General features: G+C 42.8%; 1 protein-coding gene across 5 annotated transcripts in view; it reads right to left on the bottom strand.

Moving 5' to 3' along the window:
- Nucleotides 1-3,004: 3,004 nt before the first annotated feature.
- Nucleotides 3,005-22,898, bottom strand: part of CDKAL1 (CDKAL1 threonylcarbamoyladenosine tRNA methylthiotransferase) — a 494,283-nt gene continuing 474,389 nt past the window's right edge. For 4 of the 5 annotated variants that reach the window (XM_072033334.1, XM_027451212.3, XM_027451213.3 and 1 more), the window contains 2 exons: nt 10,177-10,299; nt 3,005-3,578 (listed from right to left, as the gene is read on the bottom strand). In XM_072033334.1, coding sequence (XP_071889435.1) covers nt 3,414-3,578; nt 10,177-10,299 — 288 coding nt within the window. In that variant the 3' untranslated portion in view covers nt 3,005-3,413. Of the gene's footprint in view, nt 3,579-8,270; nt 9,005-10,176; nt 10,300-22,898 lie in introns of those variants that run through there. The other variant, XM_072033336.1, reaches the window with a different exon arrangement.

Raw genomic sequence — 22,898 nt, 5'->3', positions numbered from 1 at the left:
AGACATATTTTGAAACAATTTTTTTGTGGTGGTCAATGATTTTGAGTGAAAGTTAATTGCATTTAACTCCTTACAAAAATCAGTGCCTGTGCTGGATTGTATGTATATACACAAACACATACATGTACTTTAACAAAGACCTCTGTCCTCTCCTTCGGGTATTCGTAAACTCTTCCACGCTAGTTCAAGTTGTATTATTGTGAAGTCATAAGCAACTTGAGAAAGGATTTTATATGAAGTATATATCCATTCAGGACTCTAATGCTTTCCATAAAATGCATTTAACACAACACACAAGTATAAACACAAACCATCCATACAGGAAACGTACTCATGACATTTATTCAGAAAACTCATTAAAATTTGCAAGGCATGCACAACTGTATCTAAATCTTTGGTTTGTTCTTTCAATCCAGATGCTAGCAGAGTTGGGGAAAAAAAAAAAAAAAAAAAAAAAAAGACTCAAAGAGTGCTATATGAGCATTCTGGGAACTAGACTGAAAGCTAACCAGAGCTTCCACTTTGCTTCTAGAATAGCCATGTTATAAAAATTATACTCTGACTAAAAGAGCCTTTCCAGATGTAGCTAGATAATACTGAACACTGTTTCCACTAAGAGCTTTAGGAATAGTATTAGCTCACATGGAAATAATTTTTTAACTAGCTGGGAGTGGTTCCCTAACAGTTCCTGAAGCTGTTCCCCCATGCCCATATCCCCTCCTCCCTGGCTCATTTTAGGAGCTACACCCAGTGTGCAAAATGACCTCTGCACCTAAAGAGGCACAAACGATTTTATTCATGGAAAGAAAGGCATATGATAACTAACTGGCTAAAAACACCATGAGAGTCAAAGCAGAGCTTTGTACAGCTTTTACCTGACAAAACCAACATCATTATGCTGCCTTAATGATGTTGTGTTGAAATACAATGACTAGTTTTACAGGGTCCCAGTACTACATTATTACATATGCAGCTTCCCATATGATGATGTAAGAAGCTAACAAGCTTCTGGACTTATATTTTCTTAAAGCCTGTAAATTTGGAAGGTCTTGATCATGAGGTCGATAAAAAAGAGGATTATATAAAAAACAGTGATGGTGGAAGAAGAGTCAATTGTATATAGACACAGCAGCAAAGATTTTGTGCTCTAGCCCATGTAGACTGAACCACCAGGATCACTTTTTAGTTGATCTCTCACTTACCTTATCAGAGTCTTTGACCTGTTCACTTATATTTTTTTTCAACACTCCACCTGAGTTTGTTCCACCTGTGTTTATTTCTCAGGTACTAGACTACAAAATGTCACAGAAGTCAGAACAGTTTCTTCTGCAAATAGTTTATGTGAAATATTCACATGAAAGTTGAGGAAAGGAGAAATCAAGAGCTTCAAGCTCGAGTTTGGAGGATATAAGGTAGGTGACAATTCCAATGCTGGAGGAAAAAAAAAAAAAGTCAACCAGAAAAAAAAAGATTTCTTCAGTACAGTAAAGACACATGGTTGCTTTCCAAGTAACAGACTATTCAAGCAGGTAATACTGGTTGTTCCAAAGAACAGGAGGAAGAGAAGAGGAAGAGAAGAGGAAGAGAAGAGGAAGAGAAGAGGAAGAGAAGAGGAAGAGAAGAGAAAATAGGACCACATTCTGTCTTCTGTTAGGAACTTCTTAACCACTGTAAGGTACGGATCCTTGGCCTGTCAGTCAGACACCAACAAATTTCACTCAACTATAAACTCCAGGTTTTATTGTTGCAATGCCACCTTGCTTTGTCATAAAGTTCAGAGGGCACAACAGTCAGCTAGCTGCTCCTGACTCCTACCTTGGCATAAGAATACCTTAATAACTCTTGAGCTAACTAAATGTTTTATAGACTTCTGTGGATGCTCCAGTGAACCTGGAGAGCTGACCCTGACCTAAGCAGAGTCACAAGCGGGACAGGGCATGCCAAAGTGGTAGGAAAGCAGTTTTACCCCCACTCTTCCTTACTTAGGATCTTGCTCATTCTATGATGCCACATAACTTGAGGAAACACCTCCACTTACCTCGTGGGCAGCCTTCCTTCTGCTCTCCACCACTATAATGGAGTCCTGGGTTCTACACTGATATTTTGTGCCAGGTCTGTATGAAAGACGCTATGGCCATGATCTCCCACAACATCTGTGTTTCCATCAACAAATAGGACACGCAACAGACAGAACCTGCATAGAATCTGGCTTGCCTTGCATTATCTCTTAGAGCTGTGAACAACACTAAGCAGCAACCTCTTCATCCACAGCATTGACTGACATGTATTTTTCCAGCTGAGATTCCCTTAAACATATTTCCAAGTACAAATAAAACTATCACAAATGAATGAAGTGATTCCTCCTAGTGGCTGCAAAATAAGAAAATAAGCCAGTTGTTATAACTATTGTTAAATATTTAGGAGTCAGTCCCCCACTTTCAGTATGAATGGATGGATAGAGACATTAAGCCTAGTTATGTTATTAATAATTTACACTAACTTTCAAACTGCATTAAATCTTCCCAATTCATAGCCTGTACTCAGAATTTGAACTATCAAATTGGTTCATTGACTAACTTAATTTTCTGCTGGATTCTGTACCAGCTTTGCATTTCAAAATGAGACTTCATTACATTTGTATCTTTGTTGACTACCTTTCACCAGGAAACTGACCCCCCAAATTTCATTATTCTATAATAATATATAGCATTGACACCTGTTTTAATCACAGTCCTCAGAATGCAAATACAGAAGCTGACACGGTGACTTAATTGGATTTTACATGCCAGTTTGGACACACATTTGTTTAAATCCAACTTAGATGTGGCTGACAGTTTAAATATCACTACACTGTAAGCCAAGAAGACAAACCAGTCAACCACAGCACTGCTAACTATATGGATTTCCCATTTGCTAATGTAATTCCCTCCAGTTTACATGTGTTGCAAGCAGTGACTTTGGAAGCAAACAACTGCAGGAACAAAACACCAGATTCAAAACCAGCTTGACTTTAAAGCAGTAAAAACAGTTTATTTGTAGGACTCTGTCTCTGAAATATCCATACAGTTTCTAGCCACTTACAGATCTAACAGTCTGGGTACCTACGCAGCTAAAATAACAGGCTATCACAATACCATAAAACACTGCTTCTGCCATTTATCTTCCCCAGAAGATGAAAGATTCCAGTACCCTTCCAGGAACAACTGTAGTCCGTCTGTGCTTTCAGTAGAGAAACCTCCAACCTCAAGTGGCCTCCCAGGTTTGTTCTTGGTTGAATCACCAATCTCCAATGAAGGTCCCTCTGAGGCAGAAGGATGCTTCTGAAGCACTCTTGCACATGGACCTACATGCTAACCTGTGAGGTTCTGCCAGTATTTACATGGGGAGTGGCACTGCCCATGACCCTGGACAGGTTACAACCCCCTGACCCACCACCACATCTGTCTTGAAGGTGTCTGCAGGGGGAAGGCTGACAACATGCACACATCACCACTGTCACTGCTGCTGGCTGTGTTGAGGAAGGTCCTGGGGGAAGAAGGTAGCCACATGAGATCTAGCACCAGCACAGCAGCCATGGTCTGGGGAGAGAAAAATTGTCAGGCACAAAACCTTTATTATATCTGGACCCACTACTTATTTCTCTTTGAGTTTCTATAAGCGTAATTAGCTCTAAAGTGAACAAATACACACAGAATCACAGAATGGTTGGAAGAGACCTTAAAGACTACCCAGTTCCAACACTCTGCCACGGGCAGGGTCACCTTCTACTAGGCCAGGTTGCCCAGAGTCATCCAAGCTGGCCTTGAACACTTCCAGGGATGGGGCACCCACAGCTTCTCTGGGCAACCTGTTCCAGTGTCTCATCACTCTCTGAGTGAAGAATTTATTCCTTATATCTAATCTAAATCTACTCTTTTTAGTTTAAAGCCATTACTCCTTGTCGTATCACTGTCCTATACAAGTTAGTGCACTCTGCTGCCCTGAAACCATATAAGCTGATGACAATGTATATGGTGGGTGATACATGCATCACAGTACCTGAAAATCCAGGAAAGCCTTGCCCATTTGCTTCTCCTTGCAAAAGCATCTAAGGTGTATCGTATGCAGTGTTGAAGAAAACAGGTAACCCTTCTTGCCATACACCAGGGAATTGACTGCCCCTTCAGATACATTTGTATGGGAAAAAAACTCCCATGTCAGTCCCCCCATTTTCGCCTTTATTCCCATCTTTATGTTCAAATTTATTTATTTATTTATTTATTTTTACTATTTGCTTTAGTGTATGAAACAGCTGTTTCTTAGTAAGACAAACTTGGCAAGTTTGAGGCATCAAAGCCTGACTGAGTTTTCCAAGGTATGATTTATAGTTGCCTTTTTCTAGTACAGTATGTGGAGAAGCCAAGAGTGAATAATCCTGTTGGGAATCAGGAATCCAAAAGTCTTGTATCCTAGCAATAGCCACTGTAAGGCAACTAGCCTAAACATATTTTTGTTAGATTTTGGCAATACTGTTTCTTTCCAGGGTAGATTGAAACCTGGAGTGATTATAGCATATTTCTTCACATAATTGGCCTGTATATTAGCATAGAATAGACAATTCCCCAAAATTAGAGAATGACACCAATGCAAGACATTTTTAAAACATAAACAATATTTTATGTTTTAAATAAAACCTAAAAATAGAAACTATTATTAAATAAGCCTAAAAATAGCCATATATACTTGATTTTAGAAGAGAAGGAAACCTTTTCATTCAGAGTAGTTTTATATAGTCACACAGTTAGGATTTCATTAGCTGGTTAGATTTTATGTAAATAATAAAACAAAAACAAAAAACAACACTGGCTGGATTTTATAAAAGCATTACTTCTATATGTTCATTCCTGTTGATAGGCAGGTACCAAGTTAGCTGCCAAATGTCTTGCTTTATTTTTTTGTTTTAAGTTATACCCTTGTTTATCTCTTTTTGTACCAGTCACAACCAACACCTGGGCAGGCAGAAACCAAATGAGGTTTAACAAAACCAAGTGTAGAGTCCAGCATGTGGGAAGAAACAACCACGTGTCTCAGTACAGGCTGGGGGATGACCTGCTGGAGAGGAGCTCTGCAGAGAAGGACATGGGGGTCCTGGTGGACAACAGGTTGGCCATGAGCCAGCAGGGTACCCTGGTGGCCAAGAAGGCCAGTGCTGATGTTTGGCAAGGGTGCTACAATCCATGTGCCCAAGGGGCAGCCTGTCTCTGGCAAGCAAAATGGCTGAGGAGAGCCACCCCCAGGAAAGGGACCCTCAGCCGCCCTGACCCTCCTCCTCCTTCCACACCAGGGCCTCTTTCAGGCTGCACAAGCCCCCTCCCAACATGGCCACATTGTGGGTGGTGCATGGCGCCATCACAGGGGCATCACTGAGGCTCCCTGATGTCACTGTGGCATCCGCCCCTCGCTGTGTTCCGGAGCCTATAAAAGCCCCTGCGCCTGGCCCACCCCTCGCTGATCTCCCAGGCCCTCTGACGAATGACAAGCATGGCTGTCCTTAAGAGGCCCTGGGATGATGGCTGCCCACGCATTCGTGGGAGCAATGCGAGCTGGGTTGTTGAACCCAAGAGAAAGTGGAGGCGGAGTGAGAGGGAAGACGGAGCAGCCGCGGCGGACGGTGTGGAGCCCATGGAGGTGGATCCACCTGAGGAGGAAGAGCTGATGGAGGTGGATCCACCTCCAAACCATCTGATGTGGCACAATGTCATCGTGCCAGGGCTCCCACCCGCGAGACAACACCACCGTCATCGCAGAGCCGCCCGGACTGCTCCATACTCCCGGCCCTGCCTCCGCCTCCACAGCTAGGGGGGAGAGGCCATCCTTTTACCACCTTGCAGGCTTGCCTGCACGATGGCTTCTTCCCCCATCCCCTGCCCCCCATCCCCGCCTCTTGTCCCAAGCTGTGGACAAGAGCGCACTCGGCTTCCTGTGGGCTGCTGCACCAGGGCGACAGGAGGAGCCCTCCGAAGGCCACGCTCGGCGTGGGGCATCTCGGTCTGAGGACGAGAAGGCTGCCCAAGAGGTGCTTGAAGACGAAGCCGCGCCCTGCATGGCAGTGCACAGAGAGGAGCAGCAGATCCCTCAAAACGGTGACGCAGACAGGTGCTCCTCTGAAGAAATACAAGTCTTCAGCTCTGCCAGAAAGAAGCACAGGAGTGCAGCAAAAAGTCCACTCAAGATGTTTGGTTACCGGTTCTTCCCAAGGCTGGGCAACAAACTGGTAGAATAATCCTAATAAAAATAACAACAACCGCAATAAGAATAAACAACCGTGAAAGCACTGTCCTCTCTTCTTTGGTGTCATTTTTGCCACTGCCCCTGGGCTCCGACATCCTGTTCTGGTCTCCCCGGTACAGGAAAGATCCTGATGGGTGTGGAGTGGGCCCAGCTGACGGCACTGGAGGGATTGAGGGGCTGGGGCACACAGCATACAAGCACAGGCTGAGGGAACTCCTGTGGTCAGCACAAAGGAGAAAAGGCTCAGACTGCTTCCAGCTGTCTGCTGGGAGGGGGGAGTAGAGAAGATGATGCCCATGCCTTCTCCGAGGGGCTCTGTGGCAGAAAGTTGAGTGGCACCAGGTCTATGCTTGCAGGTGAAGACAGCCCAGCTAGGAAAAACCCATCTGCGCTGCTGCATTGTGGCAAGATATTGCTGCTCGGGTAGAGAACCTGGCTGTGAAAGTACGCCACGTAGATGCTCATGTGCCCAAGAATCGGGCTACTGAAGAACATCAAAACAACCAGCAGGTAGATCAGGCTGCTAAGATTGAAGTAGCTCAGGTGGACCTGGATTGGCAGCATAAAAGTGAATTATTTATAGCCCGATGGGCCCATGACACCTCAGGCCATCAAGGTAGAGATGCAACATACAGACGGGCTCGTGATCGAGGGGTGGACCTGACCATGGACGCTATAGCACAGGTTATTTGTGACTGTGAAACATGTGCTGCAATCAAGCAAGCCAAACGGTCAAAGCCTCTTTGGTATGGAGGACGATGGCTGAAATACAAATATGGAGAGGCCTGGCAGATTGATTACATCACACTCCCTCAAACTCGCAATGGCAAGCGCCACGTACTTACAATGGTGGAAGCAACCACCGGATGGCTGGAAACATATCCTGTGCCTCATGTCACTGCCCGGAACACCATCCTGGGCCTTGAAAAGCAAGTCCTATGGCGACATGGCACCCCAGAAAGAATAGAGTCAGACAATGGGACTCACTTCCGAAACAACCTTATAGACACTTGGGCCAAAGAACATGGTATTGAATGGGTGTATCACATCCCCTATCATGCACCAGCCTCTGGGAAAGTTGAACGATACAATGGCCTGTTAAAGACTACCTTGAAAGCAATGGGCGCTGGGACGTTCAAAAACTGGGATACGCATTTGGCAAAGGCCACCTGGTTAGTCAATACTAGGGGATCTACCAACCGAGCTGGACCTGCCCAATCAAACCTGTTACGTACTGTAGATGGGGATAAAGTTCCTGTAGTGCATGTAAAGAATATGCTGGGTAAAACAGTCTGGGCTACTCCTGCCTCAGGAAAAGGCAAACCTATTCGTGGAATTGTTTTCGCTCAGGGACCTGGATACACTTGGTGGGTGATGCAAAAGAACGGAGAGGTCCGGTGTGTACCTCAAGGAGATTTAATACTGGGTGAGAATAGCCCATGAACTGAATTGTACCATGTTAATTAGTATATTATACTGTATGTTACCACTACCATGATTACTATAGGTGACTAATTAGAATGTATGGAAAAGAGTGTAACCTGAGCATGACGTAAATGGTATGGAATAAGGGGTGGATAGATGTCCTGGTTTCAGTTAGAACAGAATTAATTTTCTTCCTAGTAGCTGGTGGAATGCTGTGTTTTGGCTTAGGATGAGAAGAGTGCTGATAACACCCCAATGCTTTAATTGTTGCAGAGCAGTGCTTATACTAAGCCAAGGGCATCCCAGGAGAGCCACCCCCAGGAAAGGGACCCTCAGCCGCCCTGACCCTCCTCCTCCTTCCACACCAGGGCCTCTTTCAGGCTGCACAAGCCCCCTCCCAACATGGCCACATTGTGGGTGGTGCATGGCGCCATCACAGGGGCATCACTGAGGCTCCCTGATGTCACTGTGGCATCCGCCCCTCGCTGTGTTCCGGAGCCTATAAAAGCCCCTGCGCCTGGCCCACCCCTCGCTGATCTCCCAGGCCCTCTGACGAATGACAAGCATGGCTGTCCTTAAGAGGCCCTGGGATGATGGCTGCCCACGCATTCGTGGGAGCAATGCGAGCTGGGTTGTTGAACCCAAGAGAAAGTGGAGGCGGAGTGAGAGGGAAGACGGAGCAGCCGCGGCGGACGGTGTGGAGCCCATGGAGGTGGATCCACCTGAGGAGGAAGAGCTGATGGAGGTGGATCCACCTCCAAACCATCTGATGTGGCACAATGTCATCGTGCCAGGGCTCCCACCCGCGAGACAACACCACCGTCATCGCAGAGCCGCCCGGACTGCTCCATACTCCCGGCCCTGCCTCCGCCTCCACAGCTAGGGGGGAGAGGCCATCCTTTTACCACCTTGCAGGCTTGCCTGCACGATGGCTTCTTCCCCCATCCCCTGCCCCCCATCCCCGCCTCTTGTCCCAAGCTGTGGACAAGAGCGCACTCGGCTTCCTGTGGGCTGCTGCACCAGGGCGACAGGAGGAGCCCTCCGAAGGCCACGCTCGGCGTGGGGCATCTCGGTCTGAGGACGAGAAGGCTGCCCAAGAGGTGCTTGAAGACGAAGCCGCGCCCTGCATGGCAGTGCACAGAGAGGAGCAGCAGATCCCTCAAAACGGTGACGCAGACAGCTGTTCCTCTGAAGAAATACAAGTCTTCAGCTCTGCCAGAAAGAAGCACAGGAGTGCAGCAAAAAGTCCACTCAAGATGTTTGGTTACCGGTTCTTCCCAAGGCTGGGCAACAAACTGGTAGAATAATCCTAATAAAAATAACAACAACCGCAATAAGAATAAACAACCGTGAAAGCACTGTCCTCTCTTCTTTGGTGTCATTTTTGCCACTGCCCCTGGGCTCCGACATCCTGTTCTGGTCTCCCCGGTACAGGAAAGATCCTGATGGGTGTGGAGTGGGCCCAGCTGACGGCACTGGAGGGATTGAGGGGCTGGGGCACACAGCATACAAGCACAGGCTGAGGGAACTCCTGTGGTCAGCACAAAGGAGAAAAGGCTCAGACTGCTTCCAGCTGTCTGCTGGGAGGGGGGAGTAGAGAAGATGATGCCCATGCCTTCTCCGAGGGGCTCTGTGGCAGAAAGTTGAGTGGCACCAGGTCTATGCTTGCAGGTGAAGACAGCCCAGCTAGGAAAAAGGGAAAGATTGTCCCCACAAGGGTGCTCAGGCAGGACCGGTGCTCAGAAAGGCTGTGGAGTGTCTGTCCTGGGAGGTAGCTGACCTTGAGTGCACAAGGCTTGGTGTTTCAATCAGGGAATCACCAAATGGTTGGCGTTGGAAAGGACCTTAAAGAAAAGGCTGAGACCTGGGTCTGTTCAGCCTTGAGAAGAGAAGACTTAGAGGGAATCTTACTAATGTTTACAAATATCTTAAGTGTGGGAGACAGAGGGATTTGGCCAACCTCTTTTCGGTGGTTTGTGGGGACAAGACAAGGGGCTACAGCCACAAAATGGATCACACGAAGTTTCACACCAACATGAGAAAGAACTTCTTCATGGTGGGGGTGACAGAGCACTGAAACAGGCTGCCCAGGGAGGTTGTGGACTCTCCTCTGGAGATATTCAAGGCCCATCTGGACACCTAGCTTTAAAATAGCTTATTTTAAAACTATACTAAGCAAAAGAAATCAGCAACCCCACTACAAAAATATGTACCAAAGAACCAGAATCTGAAGTTTGAAACAGTGTTAGTGATTGGGTTTGGCATCTGGCTACAAATTAGTTTTAAAAATCACTTTAAATCACAAATGTCAGTCTCAGCCTCCACCAGTGCCAAACTTGGCACTGAGGCCAATGGCTCATCCTTGCTAGTCTCGCAGCTGAGCCATGGCCCACTTTGTGGACAATACAGAGAGAAGTGCAGTTTGTGGTGGAAACAAATAAACTAAAAGATATATTAGGCTGAATCCCATTCTGCAGTTACCTGAGAGTGTACAGCACAGGGAATGTTTCTGTCTGTGATATCAAGGGCATCCACTGCTCTGTTGAATGAGCTGTGATATGTGGGATGTTGCTCGAGGGAATCTTCTTTAGTCTGTCTGAAAATCTGTTTAGAACATAAGAGCAATGTTATTCTCTGCAAACCCCCAATCCGTTCAACAGCAAATCACTTTTTAAAACTCAGGCTGTGGGGACTAGTTTTAAAGCCCCATTTAGTTGAATGCTGAAAGGTACACCTTGTATTCAGTCCTCACCCTTTTTACTCAGATCCATGCAGAGCTCATGAAAAAGCAATGAAATTTTCAATGTGGGTGGAAGGAAGTTTTATGCTGCAGGAAAACCAAACCAAACCAAAACAAAACTTCATGTTTTAACTTTCATATGGAAGCCTGTATTACCACCACCATTATCGACCCACCAGGTGTGGGACGACACCTGGAAGTCAGACATTTGGATGTGAATTAAGAGTGAGGAAAAGAGTAGCAAAGAACTTATATATTTGCAAGAGACACTGAGAAGAGATTCATGGGAAGCAAAACGTAAATTATATGTGTCTGTATGGAGTGTGTAAACATACTGTGATCTCAGATGAAAAAAGAATCAACTTTTAGTAGATGGGACTTCTGCTGTGTCTAAACAGCAATGAACCTGGAAGGACAGAACCAACCAGGGAAGATACATAAACCTGAGGTGGCTGTGTAGACAGTAACACCTGAATTGTTTTTCTGATTTCAAAGTTACCCATTCTGTGCTTGACAATATTGAATAAGAATAAAAATCCTTATAAACCAAGTCCCTTATAAGGCAGGAGATCATTAAAAATGATCATTTTAACTGCAATGAAACTCTTCTTCAGTAAAATGAATTCCCTTTAGGAATTAAGACTTCATAGATGAGAGAAAAGCAATGGGATGGGGAGGAAATGTAAAATATAGTCATTAGGGAGTTTGCTTTCAGGTCTTGATTTTCACTGTTCATGAATAGGGTTTTACACCTTTCTCTGCCAAATATTTAGCAGGGAAGCTGGCACAACTACAATAGGAACAGTCTCTCCATCTGAACCTGCAAGAAGCACCTGATGACAGAGTATATGAAAAAAAAGCAGTGTGTAAGTCCACAAATAAGACACATGTGGCAAATAAAGACTCTCCTCCCTTCCCTCCCCCCCCTCCATGCCAACTCTTGCTAATAATTGAGAAAATATCAGTTAATCCTTCACAAAAAATGAAGACTATTTCTTCAACAAACAAGGATGATTTGTATTGGGAAGATGGGTAGATTATGAAAAAAAATAAGGAAAAAATGACAAACATATAGTTAATTAAAAAAAGAAAACTAGTAAAGACCAGAGTCAGGAAATAGCAGTTTGTATCAATCTATTTAACTGATGGATAACAAGCTCCAGAGGGAGGAATTAAACTAGTTGCAAGAGCCTTTGAGCCTCAGAAGAGAATTAAAAAGCATAACGTCTCATGTTGGGAAGACTGAATCATTCATTTTAGACAAAATAAAATTTACAGTTTTGTTTGGCAGCAATAAGTATTTTTTTAAAGACTAAGATACACATTTAGGTTTAATATTTGCAGCTTTCATGAAAGCAAACTTTGTGTTTCAGCTGATGGGAATACTTCAAGAAATAATATTGTCCTTAGTCCTACAGGTACACAGACAAACACACAATTGCAGAATCAGCAGCTTTCCAATTTTCTCAGACTTTTGAAACCACAGCCATTGAAGCTGCCCCACAAAACCACACAATTAAGAAACATTTTAAAAAGTACACCAGAAAAACACAAATAACCCCAAAGAAATACACAGGCCCAGAGTACAACCTTTCCCGCTTTATATCGTGGCTCAAGTGTACAGAATCTCACAAACCCACTGTCTAAACACAGTTAAATAATATATCAACACTAAATCTCCTTAGGCTGTGACAGGAGGCAATAATGTCAGTAAACAATATTTGCATAATTTAAGGCCCCTTTTAGCAGAACAGTGTGAAGCAGACACTGTGCAAATGAGGAGGCCAGTGAAATCAGACACTTTGCTACTCCTGAGCCAAATCACTGCTGAGAATTCATCAACAATCCATAATATGCAAAGAATGATGGAAGTGATTCTATACTGTGTATGATGTACAGGTGTCTTTAATTATTTTTTCCAAGCATGAGAAACAGCAGTCACTGGCTAGGTACCATTAAAAATAAGTAAGAAAATAAAAGGCTAGAACACAAGAACAACTGAAGTCTGGCAACAAAGAACTTCTGTGTTTCAAAAGAAAAAGGCACACTTAGTCAATACTGACTATAAATATGTCCTCTTCCATTTAGGGTGAGGTGAGAGGGAGGGTGAATGCACGGCTCTTTTGCACAAGCTTTTCCAGATGCCCCTGATTATCCCCCAAGACGTGAGGAATGCAACTATCTGATGTGAAGAAGGATAAAAATCAGTAGGTTTTGTAAAACCTAACTGAGTTCTGCCATAGGTGGTTTGTGCCCAAGTTTACCATCCTTAATAAAAGATTTGATGCTTACTTTTTACTAAGTATCTGAATATCAAATAATGAACAAGATGCTATGAATGAACATAACACTGTTTATGACATTTTCCTGCAGTGAAAAAATAATAAAAAAAAAAGCAGCTGAAGTTGAAGGCCCAAACATTTTTTGTTGTGAAGGGAAATCAGATTTTTCCTTCAGTGACTTGAATGTATTCCAGCTACAGAAATCAATAGCTTCAGCAGGTCAACAATACAGGGGTGCTGAGACTGAATCTTGGAGTGAACAGGCAGCTAATACTGGAAAAATGCCAAAGCTACATTGACATTATTGGTGGCACCCTGACCTGACACAGCAAACAGAGGAGGAGATGCTGGTTAAGCTTTCAGTAAAAACATCTGCAGTACTGGAAAAAATGCATAGCAGTAGCTGAAAAACCAAGGTATTATTAGCACTTTCTGTCAAAATGGGCTCTGTCAGGACAACACAACTGCTACAGATAGAAAGAAAGAGTACTGCTTTCCCTGGCTGATACAATCTCTGAAGAGCAGAAAAGGCAAATACTGGGTAGTAGTTAAAAATTTGTAGCTACAAAGCATACCGAAAAACATCTGGGTCAGAGAGCTGTCAAGCAAACCCCATTGGAAAGAGTGCATTTATTCATGAAAATTAAAAACTGGAGGACCACAGTGAGATGGGGAGCTGAAAAGAGGTCATGGAGACAAAAGAAATTAACAGGAAAAAGGAGGGGTGGTGGTGTTGTTCCTTTGTTGTGGAACTACTCCTACTCCTTGACTAAGTAGACAGAAAGGTGTGCCAAATTGTGTTCTGTTCTGTTTTTACAGTGCTTAGCAGAATGGACACCACTATCCAACTTATTTGGGACCAACGCTCCTGCTGGAAGATTCTCTCAGCAACCTAATTCTTGAGGTCAATTATCATGCCAAAAGAACTATTTCTGCAGGACAGTAACACCAAGCTCCTTAATACTAGGCATGTTTCTTACTTCCATTGAGAACACAGAGAGGGCAGTGGCACAGCCCTCTCCCCTATGCCATAATGAAACCCTTGCACCTGCATGCTGTGGCTTTTCAGAGCGTCCACTGTGTCCACCAGGTCATCAGCCTTGGTCACAGCCAAGCACGTATGCAGAAACTGTGGGGCAGCCAGCTTCTTACCCAGAAGTTGCCCAAGAAGAAGGGGAAGGACTCAGCTGCTATAAGCAATAAACAATTCATGCTCTTTCTTTTAGTTACCATCTTTGTAGTTGGTCTTGAGACCTACATTGGGAACGTGAATTGGCTCCTGTCAGCCAGAACCTCTCCCAAGCTCATTTCACCCCATCTGAGTCCCTCAAGGGAGGAAAGGCATCCCTAGAATGGTTAGCGAGGAGTTCATGTTCACTGAAACAATCCAATTAATCAGATTATGGAAAGTAGGCCATCAGAAGGGGATGCATTAAATACCCTACTAGGCCAGAGTAATCACATAGGACATAAACTGGATGCCACTGCTGCAGAAGACATCTTCAGTTAAGAATGAAATTTAGGAGACAATGCTTTTGCCGTCTTACTCGAACTGAGCAACACTTTTGTGGTTTTATTGATTTCACTAGGATTCCCCCAGAGGACAGGTAATACTTAGCATCAGGAAGATGGAAAGAGTGGACTAGGACATCATAGCCACGTGGGCTGCAGTAGTATTTATGGATGCTTCACAGATCAAAGCTTCATTATACTAAGTATTGAGCAAACAAACCACGAAGCTCACCCGATGAGCTGCTACTTGCACATTTGTAGAAACAGTGGTGAATACAGATGGCCTGGCCTGTTGCTACAGTGCACTGGTAGCAACAAATCTGCAGGATAAGCAGCAGTCATAACATGCAAGTGACAGACCATGACCAAAGATTTTTGCATTTATCTTTATAGAGAAAAAAATAATCACGCCTAATTTCCTTTAAATGCATATCTATACAGCTGTTTTTGTTGCTTTTGATTATTTTCCAATTTCAACCAGTGTTTAATACATCCCTCTCCCCTGCCACACATTGCCTGTTCTGAACACTCTTTTCCCACTCCTCTTCATCCCGTATATACCTTTTATCAGGAAAATATTGCGATAATGTTTGAAATTTTATTTCTTGTTCCCTCCCACTACTATGCACAGGGAGCTCCTCAGACTGTAGCTCCATTTCAGTATCTGACATTATCTCCTTTCAGATCACAGTCACAATAAGTTGGTATTTATTTCACCGCTAAAAATACAAAATTTGTCCTATATAATGTAACAAAAAGTTTACTCTGTTAACAAAAGAGGCACTGTTGCTACTGAATAAGCAAAGTCTTATTTTCTGAGTTTAAACCTCGATGTAATTAAACAGAGAGGTTAATATTGCATTCCCAAGTAACACAGCTCTGCTAATGTCAATTATTCTTTGCAAACACTGTATGAGTTTTGATTAATGAAACAAATCAGTCCAACCTGCACCACTGCATAGGCCCATTGTACTTTATATGACCTTCAGGTGACTGATTGCCTGTTCCTTTCCCCAAAGGGTATTACCAGCTTTTTACTTTCTTGTTCAGCCTTTTCATAACCATGGACTGCAGAGAGTCAGCTGGAACAGTAACACCCAAAAAGAAAAAAAAATAGCACACAGATGGCTTTAAGCTCATGCATTAGGGCCCAGCCTTCACACATTCACTAAAATAAATAAATAAAAATAAAAATCTTCCTGAAGGAAAAGTTCTGAATGTCAAAGTAGAAAATAGTATATCCTCCACTATAAGATGCATAGTGGGAGGCAACACAGCAGTGACAACACCTGTTTGTCCTCCTGAAGCCTTCAAACTCTGTGATTATATTCTCTGATCATATTTCGACTTTAGCTAGGGGAGTCTGTGCTTCATGTCTGTTAAATTCATCAACATTTTCCTCACAGAGTTTGTACTGCACAAATAGGCCTTGCTCCTAAAGTGCCTCTAGCTATAGTTTGAGGTAGGTGGCTGCATCCTGGCAACGTTTTCAGCATTGCCCTACTAGGTAGGAAGGAGAACAGCTATAGTTTCACAGAGGCTACCAGGAGACTATAGCACTATGCTACAGATACTGTATGTACATTGGATATATTCACATCAGATGTAAAAGAGATGTTTTTACGGGGGACATTAGTATCTTTCATATCAAGTTCTCATTGATGCAATGTGAAACAGAGGTAGAAGAGGTTTTTAATTTCATTTCTTTAATAAAGACAAAGAGAAAAAATAGATATTTCTAAAAGCCTTGAAAGACAGATTAGCTTCTTCCACCAAATATTCATATCTAATTTGGAGAAATTAGGGTTACCTATATGACAAAGTTTACTCAGCACAATTTTTTTTAAGTAAGTCAAGTGCCATACCACCCATCTGCTAATCACAGGGTCTGACTTATTATATGAGACATGGGGCTGATAGGACTACCAGGCACTTTTCAAAGTGTACGTGTAACCTTACTGAACATTTTCATGTTTCATATAGCTGAATATATTTGCATGGTCCAGCCAAAACAGCTCAGAAATCTTTGGAAAAGTGCAAAGGAAAAATACCCCCAGCCTTACTACTTTCCTGTTTGTCTTCAAGAAGCGGGAGGAACACTCGTGCTGGTACTACACGGCCATTGCACTGCCTGACAAATTTGATTCAGCAATACAAATGTAATTCAGTTCAGCAATGGGCCCAAATTTACATTTTCACTTGATTGGCCAGAGTACATGGAGTTTATGCTTTCAGCAGGACAAATAACAACTTGATCTGACAGTAAGGCAAACAGTTGAAATAGCAACTGCTCAACATTTTGGAACAGATTTGAAGTGCTAGTGTGAGCTCATACTGTGTCAGCACTCTGCAGTATGTGGCTAAGGCATTTTTGATGGGAGACCATGAAATCAGACTTACTGCCAAACAAAGTAACTCATACTGCACCCCTGCTACTATTGCTTTTAACCATCTCCTATCAATTTCGGTCTTGGAGAGCGGGGAAAGAAAGGCTTAGAGATTGCTCCAGACTTTATTGTCCATCAACACATTCATATTATGGGTGGCCATACACGCAAGCAATTGAGCCAGAGAACTGGGCCATGCAGTTCCTCACAACCTCAACTTCAGAGTTCAACTGAAAATACGTTTAATAGTGCCTTAGGGACTATTAAAGGGAAAAACAGAGGGAAAAACAAACGTGCACAATCACAATTCAAGTTGTGCACACAAACTACCTCTGTTTCCCTCCACAAAATCCCAGACTAAAACAATTTCTAGAGCACACAGAGATCCAAATTCACCTACAGAAAAATCTGTGTGAGTGACACCACAGACAAACATGGTTCGGTCTTTGCTTTTCTATCCTTCCCTCTTCAGACTCCAATACAATGCCAGCTGGTCTCAAAATGCAACAGTGATATTTTCTTGGCAAGGTTTCGTATAACATGTTCAAGAAAATCAGTTATTAGAAACACAGCCCACCTGGTGCATATGCTCTTCCTCACTCCAAAATTAGTTGTGGTATCAGACAGAAGGGAAATAACAGAAGGATCAACTTGTGACTTGCAGGTAATGGCAGCCTCATCAAAAAAACAAGGCATATAACACCAGCATGGGTAATTATATGAACCTAGGATACCCCAGTAAAAATCACAAGAACACAGGAGCTGTAATCTTCCTAAATATTTGCCTCTCATTGAAATAAAAGCATTAGACTTCTAAATGGTAGTTTAAAATAAAGGCAATAATTTGTTTCCAGCTGGTACAATCATTTAATAAAATGCCTGCTGTGTCTCCAGGAATAATATTCTTCTTTCCCTGGCAACAAACATAATTACCCTGGTTTTGGACCACCAGTTAAGTCCATCCCCAAAGTGTTCTCACTCTAAGTGCAAGATATTCAAAAAGAATAATTTGCCATATGGAAGATAAGAAATTTTAAAAAGCATCCTGATATATGCAAGTGAATTGGGAAAAAAAAATCTAGCAGAAGGCTGAAGCCACTTCACTGTTATAATTATTCATCCAACGTTTTAATAATAAGGAAAAAACAACAACAAAAACACAAAACAAAACAGTCCTCTCTCTTCTCAATGAAATTAAAACTCCACACTTTGTAGGTGTTAAACTTAGCACCTTCAAACTATAAGGAGGTAAGAAGAAGAGAGAGCCTCCAACTGGCACTAGACTGGATGAAAATACTACCCTGAGCTGTAGTTAACTATCTGACTGACATTAAATGGCATTGTTTGTCAACAGCCAAAGAAGAATGAGGTGCTAGGTGTTGCTGAAGGGTTAATGTAGCACTGTTTGTAAGGCTGCTTTTAAAAAGATGTCATTTACGTAATGTATAATAGTTATTTCTCTTCTCCAGGCTCCAGAACAAATATTTGAGTAATAAAAATAAAAATGATTATATTGTTTTTCTTTCCTAAAGCACAAATAAGAGAAGAGAGAGGAATAAAACTGTCTATGGCAGAACTGTCCCAGTAGTACAATACATTTTTCAACATTTTGATGAAGCAGCTTGTTTGGACAAAATAGCTGTGTGTTTATGAAACAATGTTATTTAGCACTTTAAGCCTGGAGCTGACATGCATTGTTCCCAAGCAGTGTGATGAAGTTTGAATAGTAAAAAGGACATACTTTGTTTTCCTTCTCCCCACATAGCTTTAAAAATGAAACGTAAGATCAGGAGAGATACATTTAATGGCAATTCATGGAGAATCAGTCAAAAGCAGCTTCATAATAGCTGGAATGCAGCAAGGTGATCATAACTCAAGCACACGTGCCTTACAAAAGAAGCACATAAGGATGAGGAGGACAGGAATAACTACAGGTACTACAACTCAATGAGATGAGAAATTCATAGTCCTCACCAAACAGATTCATCACTCCTCTAGGAGAAATGTAGCAGCAATGTAAAAGGGGTGGTAAATAAATACTTCAGGAAACTTTGTTGAGCAACAAAGAACTGCATTATAAAGTGTATATAACGACATGCATATAACAATGCAAAAGTATATTCAAAACCCAGATATTTATTACAGACTACAGCCTTACTGGAAAATAAATAAATGAAAATAATAATAATGTCTTGCTCACTGTCAACATCCAAGCTTTTGATTAAATAACTGGTCTGACTTTTCATGCTTCCAGCAGTCTGAGAACAGCGACAATTAAAAAATTTGCATACATTTCCCAAAACGAGCAACACCCAAGTTTTTTTGCTAGCCCCTTTACAGATGTATGCTTTTGCCAAAGCAGTGCTAATTCTCACAGCATGTTGCTGCTGCAGAAAGGAAAGGTCCTCAGGCTGTTCTAGTCCAGACTCACTGGGGAAAGCTAATGGCACTCCACCCCTTGCAGTGCAGTTACAGCAGGGCTGTCCTTGCCACCTTCTTAAAGGCTAATTGCAGAAACACAGAAGGGACCTACCTGAGGTGGCCTGAACTTCCTCTAGCTGGTCTCATGAGCTGCAGCTGGGCACAGCCGTACCCAGGCTGGCTGGGGGCTGTGGCACCCTGCAGTTCCAGGTACATCTATCCAGGCAAGATGCTGTTCCTTTAGCTAACCCCACTACTTAAGCTTTGGCACTGAAAGCAACTTGGAATGTAGCAATTACCTTGAAACCCTGGGCAACTTCACCGCAATCTCAGCTGAAGAGATATTTCCTATAGTACAAACTTTCCCCTGTAATCTCTCCCTCTCCTTTTAAAATGAACTTGTTACAGTCCTGTGCTGTTTACTTTCTTGTCTTCAGACAAAGATCCACACACGTACCACCTTTTCCTGTATTACTCAAATTCATTTTTCCTTGAAGGGAATAACACGTACAAACTCCAGCTGATGTAATGTGCAGTAACCTTTAATTTAAGTTTAAAAAGTCAGTAGGAAACATAAGATCTATGGTTCTGCTTATTCCAGTGACTTGTGTTCACCACGTCTCTTTACAGTGGAGCTGGCCAAATGTGAAATACTAATTGGGCTTAATTAAAGTATTTCATGAGAATGTATGCACTTTGTCTAAATTCAGTGAAAATTATATAAAAAAGGAATACTCTTATAAAGGTCAAAATGTTTCATTTTGACATTTAAATTCTTTAGTATAAGTGACACGATTGTGGGGGAATCACAACCTATTGTACTTCATGCATATAAAGAGGACATTCTTTTCTAGGGAGCTCGAAGTCTAAATGGACAAGAAAATAAACAGGGATATAACATCCAAACATAGGACTAGACTGTAATACCTCCATTCACATTAAAGAATAATTTTTTATATAAATAATCCCACTGACATTAGGGCTACTGATGAAATAAAGGACTTTATTGGCCCCCAAAAAAGATGATGGGCTTAACCCAATCAGGTTTAGGAAATGCAGATATCCCATGCAACCTGTGATTTGAATATATTTGGTGGCTTTAATTCTTTGTTACTTCTAGTTTCATCATAACCCCTAAAGATTCCACTCTGTATTTACTTTGGCCAGTTTCAGCCAAAAGCCTGAGGCTTCATCCCTTCCTAATCTTTCACAAAGTGATGAGGTGCAGCTGTTCAGATCTGCTTTCCAGAGATTTGCTAGTCCTCCCTCTACAAAGTCTCTTCTGAATGTGATTGAGGAGGGATAATTGGTATTAAATAACTTCAGGGAAACAAACTATTCTGCATGGCTACAGCTCATGATCTTCTTACAGAAGGCATAATAATAATAAAAATAATAACAATTACTGAGTGAGAGAGAGGGATACTGAAATTTAGTGCTCACAAGTAACTTTGCAGAGACTCTGGCATCTACCAAGTCTCTAATTCATCATAGTTTCAGAGCTGCTCTATAGCTTTTCCCATCTACAGATTTATATGTTCTGCTTTTGGTAAGGCTTTTCAATCCAAGCCAGTGGCCCTTCTGGAGAATGACCGATCTCTTCCAGCAGCCTTTTTCTCTCTCACTAGCTGGATCCAGCCTCCTCATCTTCCTGCCCTAAAAGTGAGCGAAGTACATAACAGCAATAATCTAGCTCCTTAAAGCATTCTTTACATTTTCATATAGTAGGAAGAAACATGAACAAGTGGTGAAGCCAGCATGTTGCAATGACAACTCAAATCCTTGGCTCTGCTGGTGAGTTATCAACCTATTTCTAGAGTGATGTTTTGAGTGATGATTTGGATGATGTTGTGAGTGTTGTTTTGTTAAGGGCTTCTCTTTGGTGGGAAGCAGGTATATGCAACACCTGCCTCTTTCACAGAGGTCAAGCAGCTCCAACACAGAAAACAAGCTCTTGTAGATGACATCCATCAAATTCTAACCTGTAACATACAAAGACCTTTAAATCTATTGTCTTCATCTGTTTGCCATGACTTTCTGAAATCAGTAACCTTTCAGGGTAAGATTCCAGCTTCAATGACAGCAGTGGTGAACTTTCTCATTGGTGTGTATGGAGCAGAGACTTCACTCTCAGTGCTCAAGATTACAGAATTACCAAGCAGTCAGGTTTGGGGTGATCTCCCAAAGTCAGTTGGCTCAGCTCCCTGCTTGAAGAAGGGCCAGCTTTGCAGCCAGAGCTTGGTCAGCATAAAATCTCTGCTATACTATAAGAAGACGAAGAGCGGATTGCTTTGTCTTCCTGAAGAGGCTTCCAAATGAAAGCAACATTTCAAAGGAAATTCTGGGGAAAAGCCTTAAGTAGCAACCCCTTCCTTTCTCCTTCTAGTTTATTTATTAATACAGTCTCTGTTATATACTCTTAAGTATAAAGATTCTACCACTCCAAAACCACTTATTCTTTCACTACAGCACAGGCACCTCCTGCATGAGAAGTTCCACAATCTGCTTTTTGCACATGCTCCTGCCCTCAGAAGCTGCTTTTTGCCTCCAGTCCTCAGCAACCCAAATCCTGTCTCTCTGCCTGCCCACAGCTGATTTCCTTCTCTCTCCCTCAGGCCCAACACTCAGCTTCTCCCCTTCCTCCCCCAGGGTACAGCAACATCACTGCAGTGCCTGAACTAACAGCAGATTTATTAGGTTGGCCTCTGCTCCACTTCAAATTCCAGCTTCAATATTAGCGTGTCTCATTAGCGTGCACACGTGGCCAGCTGAGAAGCAAAGGAAACACAGAAATCATTCAGCACTCCCATTAACATCGTGACATTTTAAAATTTTGCCTTAAGTGCAGACATGAGGGGGAGACTAAGGCATTTTATCTGTACCTAAAGAAATCAGTGGCAAAATTTGCCTAGTCTAATCTATGCAGCACACCGGTCTGTTATCTACCGCAAAAAAAAAAAAAAAAAAAAAAAAAAAAAAAGTGAGATAAAACAAATAGCCCCCAGCAGAAATGCTGTGAAGAAACCCTCCGGTCAAATGTGTCATGAGAAACGCAGCATGAAAAAAACAGGTTTTCCCCAGCTGAGGGGAAGGACAGAAGTGTAGAAAAGAGAGGTTACACTTCCATTTTTGGGAATGGTTCACTGTGGTTTTAAAGAACAAAAAATGTGGTGTGTCAGCCACTGGCAGAGGAAAATGGTAAGTTATACTATTTTCAGCTATAGATCTAAACCTTTGTTTAGTTTGGCTTCTTCCCCAGTCAGGTTTCTTCTTAACCTCCTGTCCTCAGCAATGCTACTCCCTCCTCCTTTACTATTACGCAGCAAGGCACTTAAAGCTGAAGACATCCTTTGGGGGGGGGGGAGGGCACATGTTATAGCTCAGAAAAAAACAGCTAATTTAAAAGTACCCTAAGCTCAGGGTGAGTCCCACCTACTGTGTGTGCTTGAAGAGTCTCTTCTGATAGTGTCTGTACATAGAATCATAGAATCATAGAATATCCTGAGTTGGAAGGGACCCTTAAGGATCATCAAGTCCAACTCTTGACACCGCACAGGTCTACCCAAGTTCAGACCATGTGACTAAGTGCACAGTCCAATCTCTTCTTAAATTCAGTCAGGCTCGGTGCAGTGACCACTTCCCTGGGGAGCCTGTTCCAGTGTGCAACCACTCTCTCTGTGAAGAACCCCTTCCTGATGTCCAGCCTAAACTTCCCCTGCCTCAGCTTAACTCCATTCCCGCGGGTCCTGTCGCTGGTGTTAATGGAGAAAAGGTCTCCTGCCTCTCGACACCCCCTTACGAGGAAGTTGTAGACTGCGATGAGGTCTCCCCTCAGCCTCCTCTTCTCCAGGCTGAACAGGC

The sequence above is a fragment of the Anas platyrhynchos genome, chromosome 2, assembly GCF_047663525.1.
Source record: "Anas platyrhynchos isolate ZD024472 breed Pekin duck chromosome 2, IASCAAS_PekinDuck_T2T, whole genome shotgun sequence".
Lineage (NCBI taxonomy): Eukaryota > Metazoa > Chordata > Aves > Anseriformes > Anatidae > Anas > Anas platyrhynchos.
This window is presented reverse-complemented; position numbering and strand designations above follow the sequence as displayed.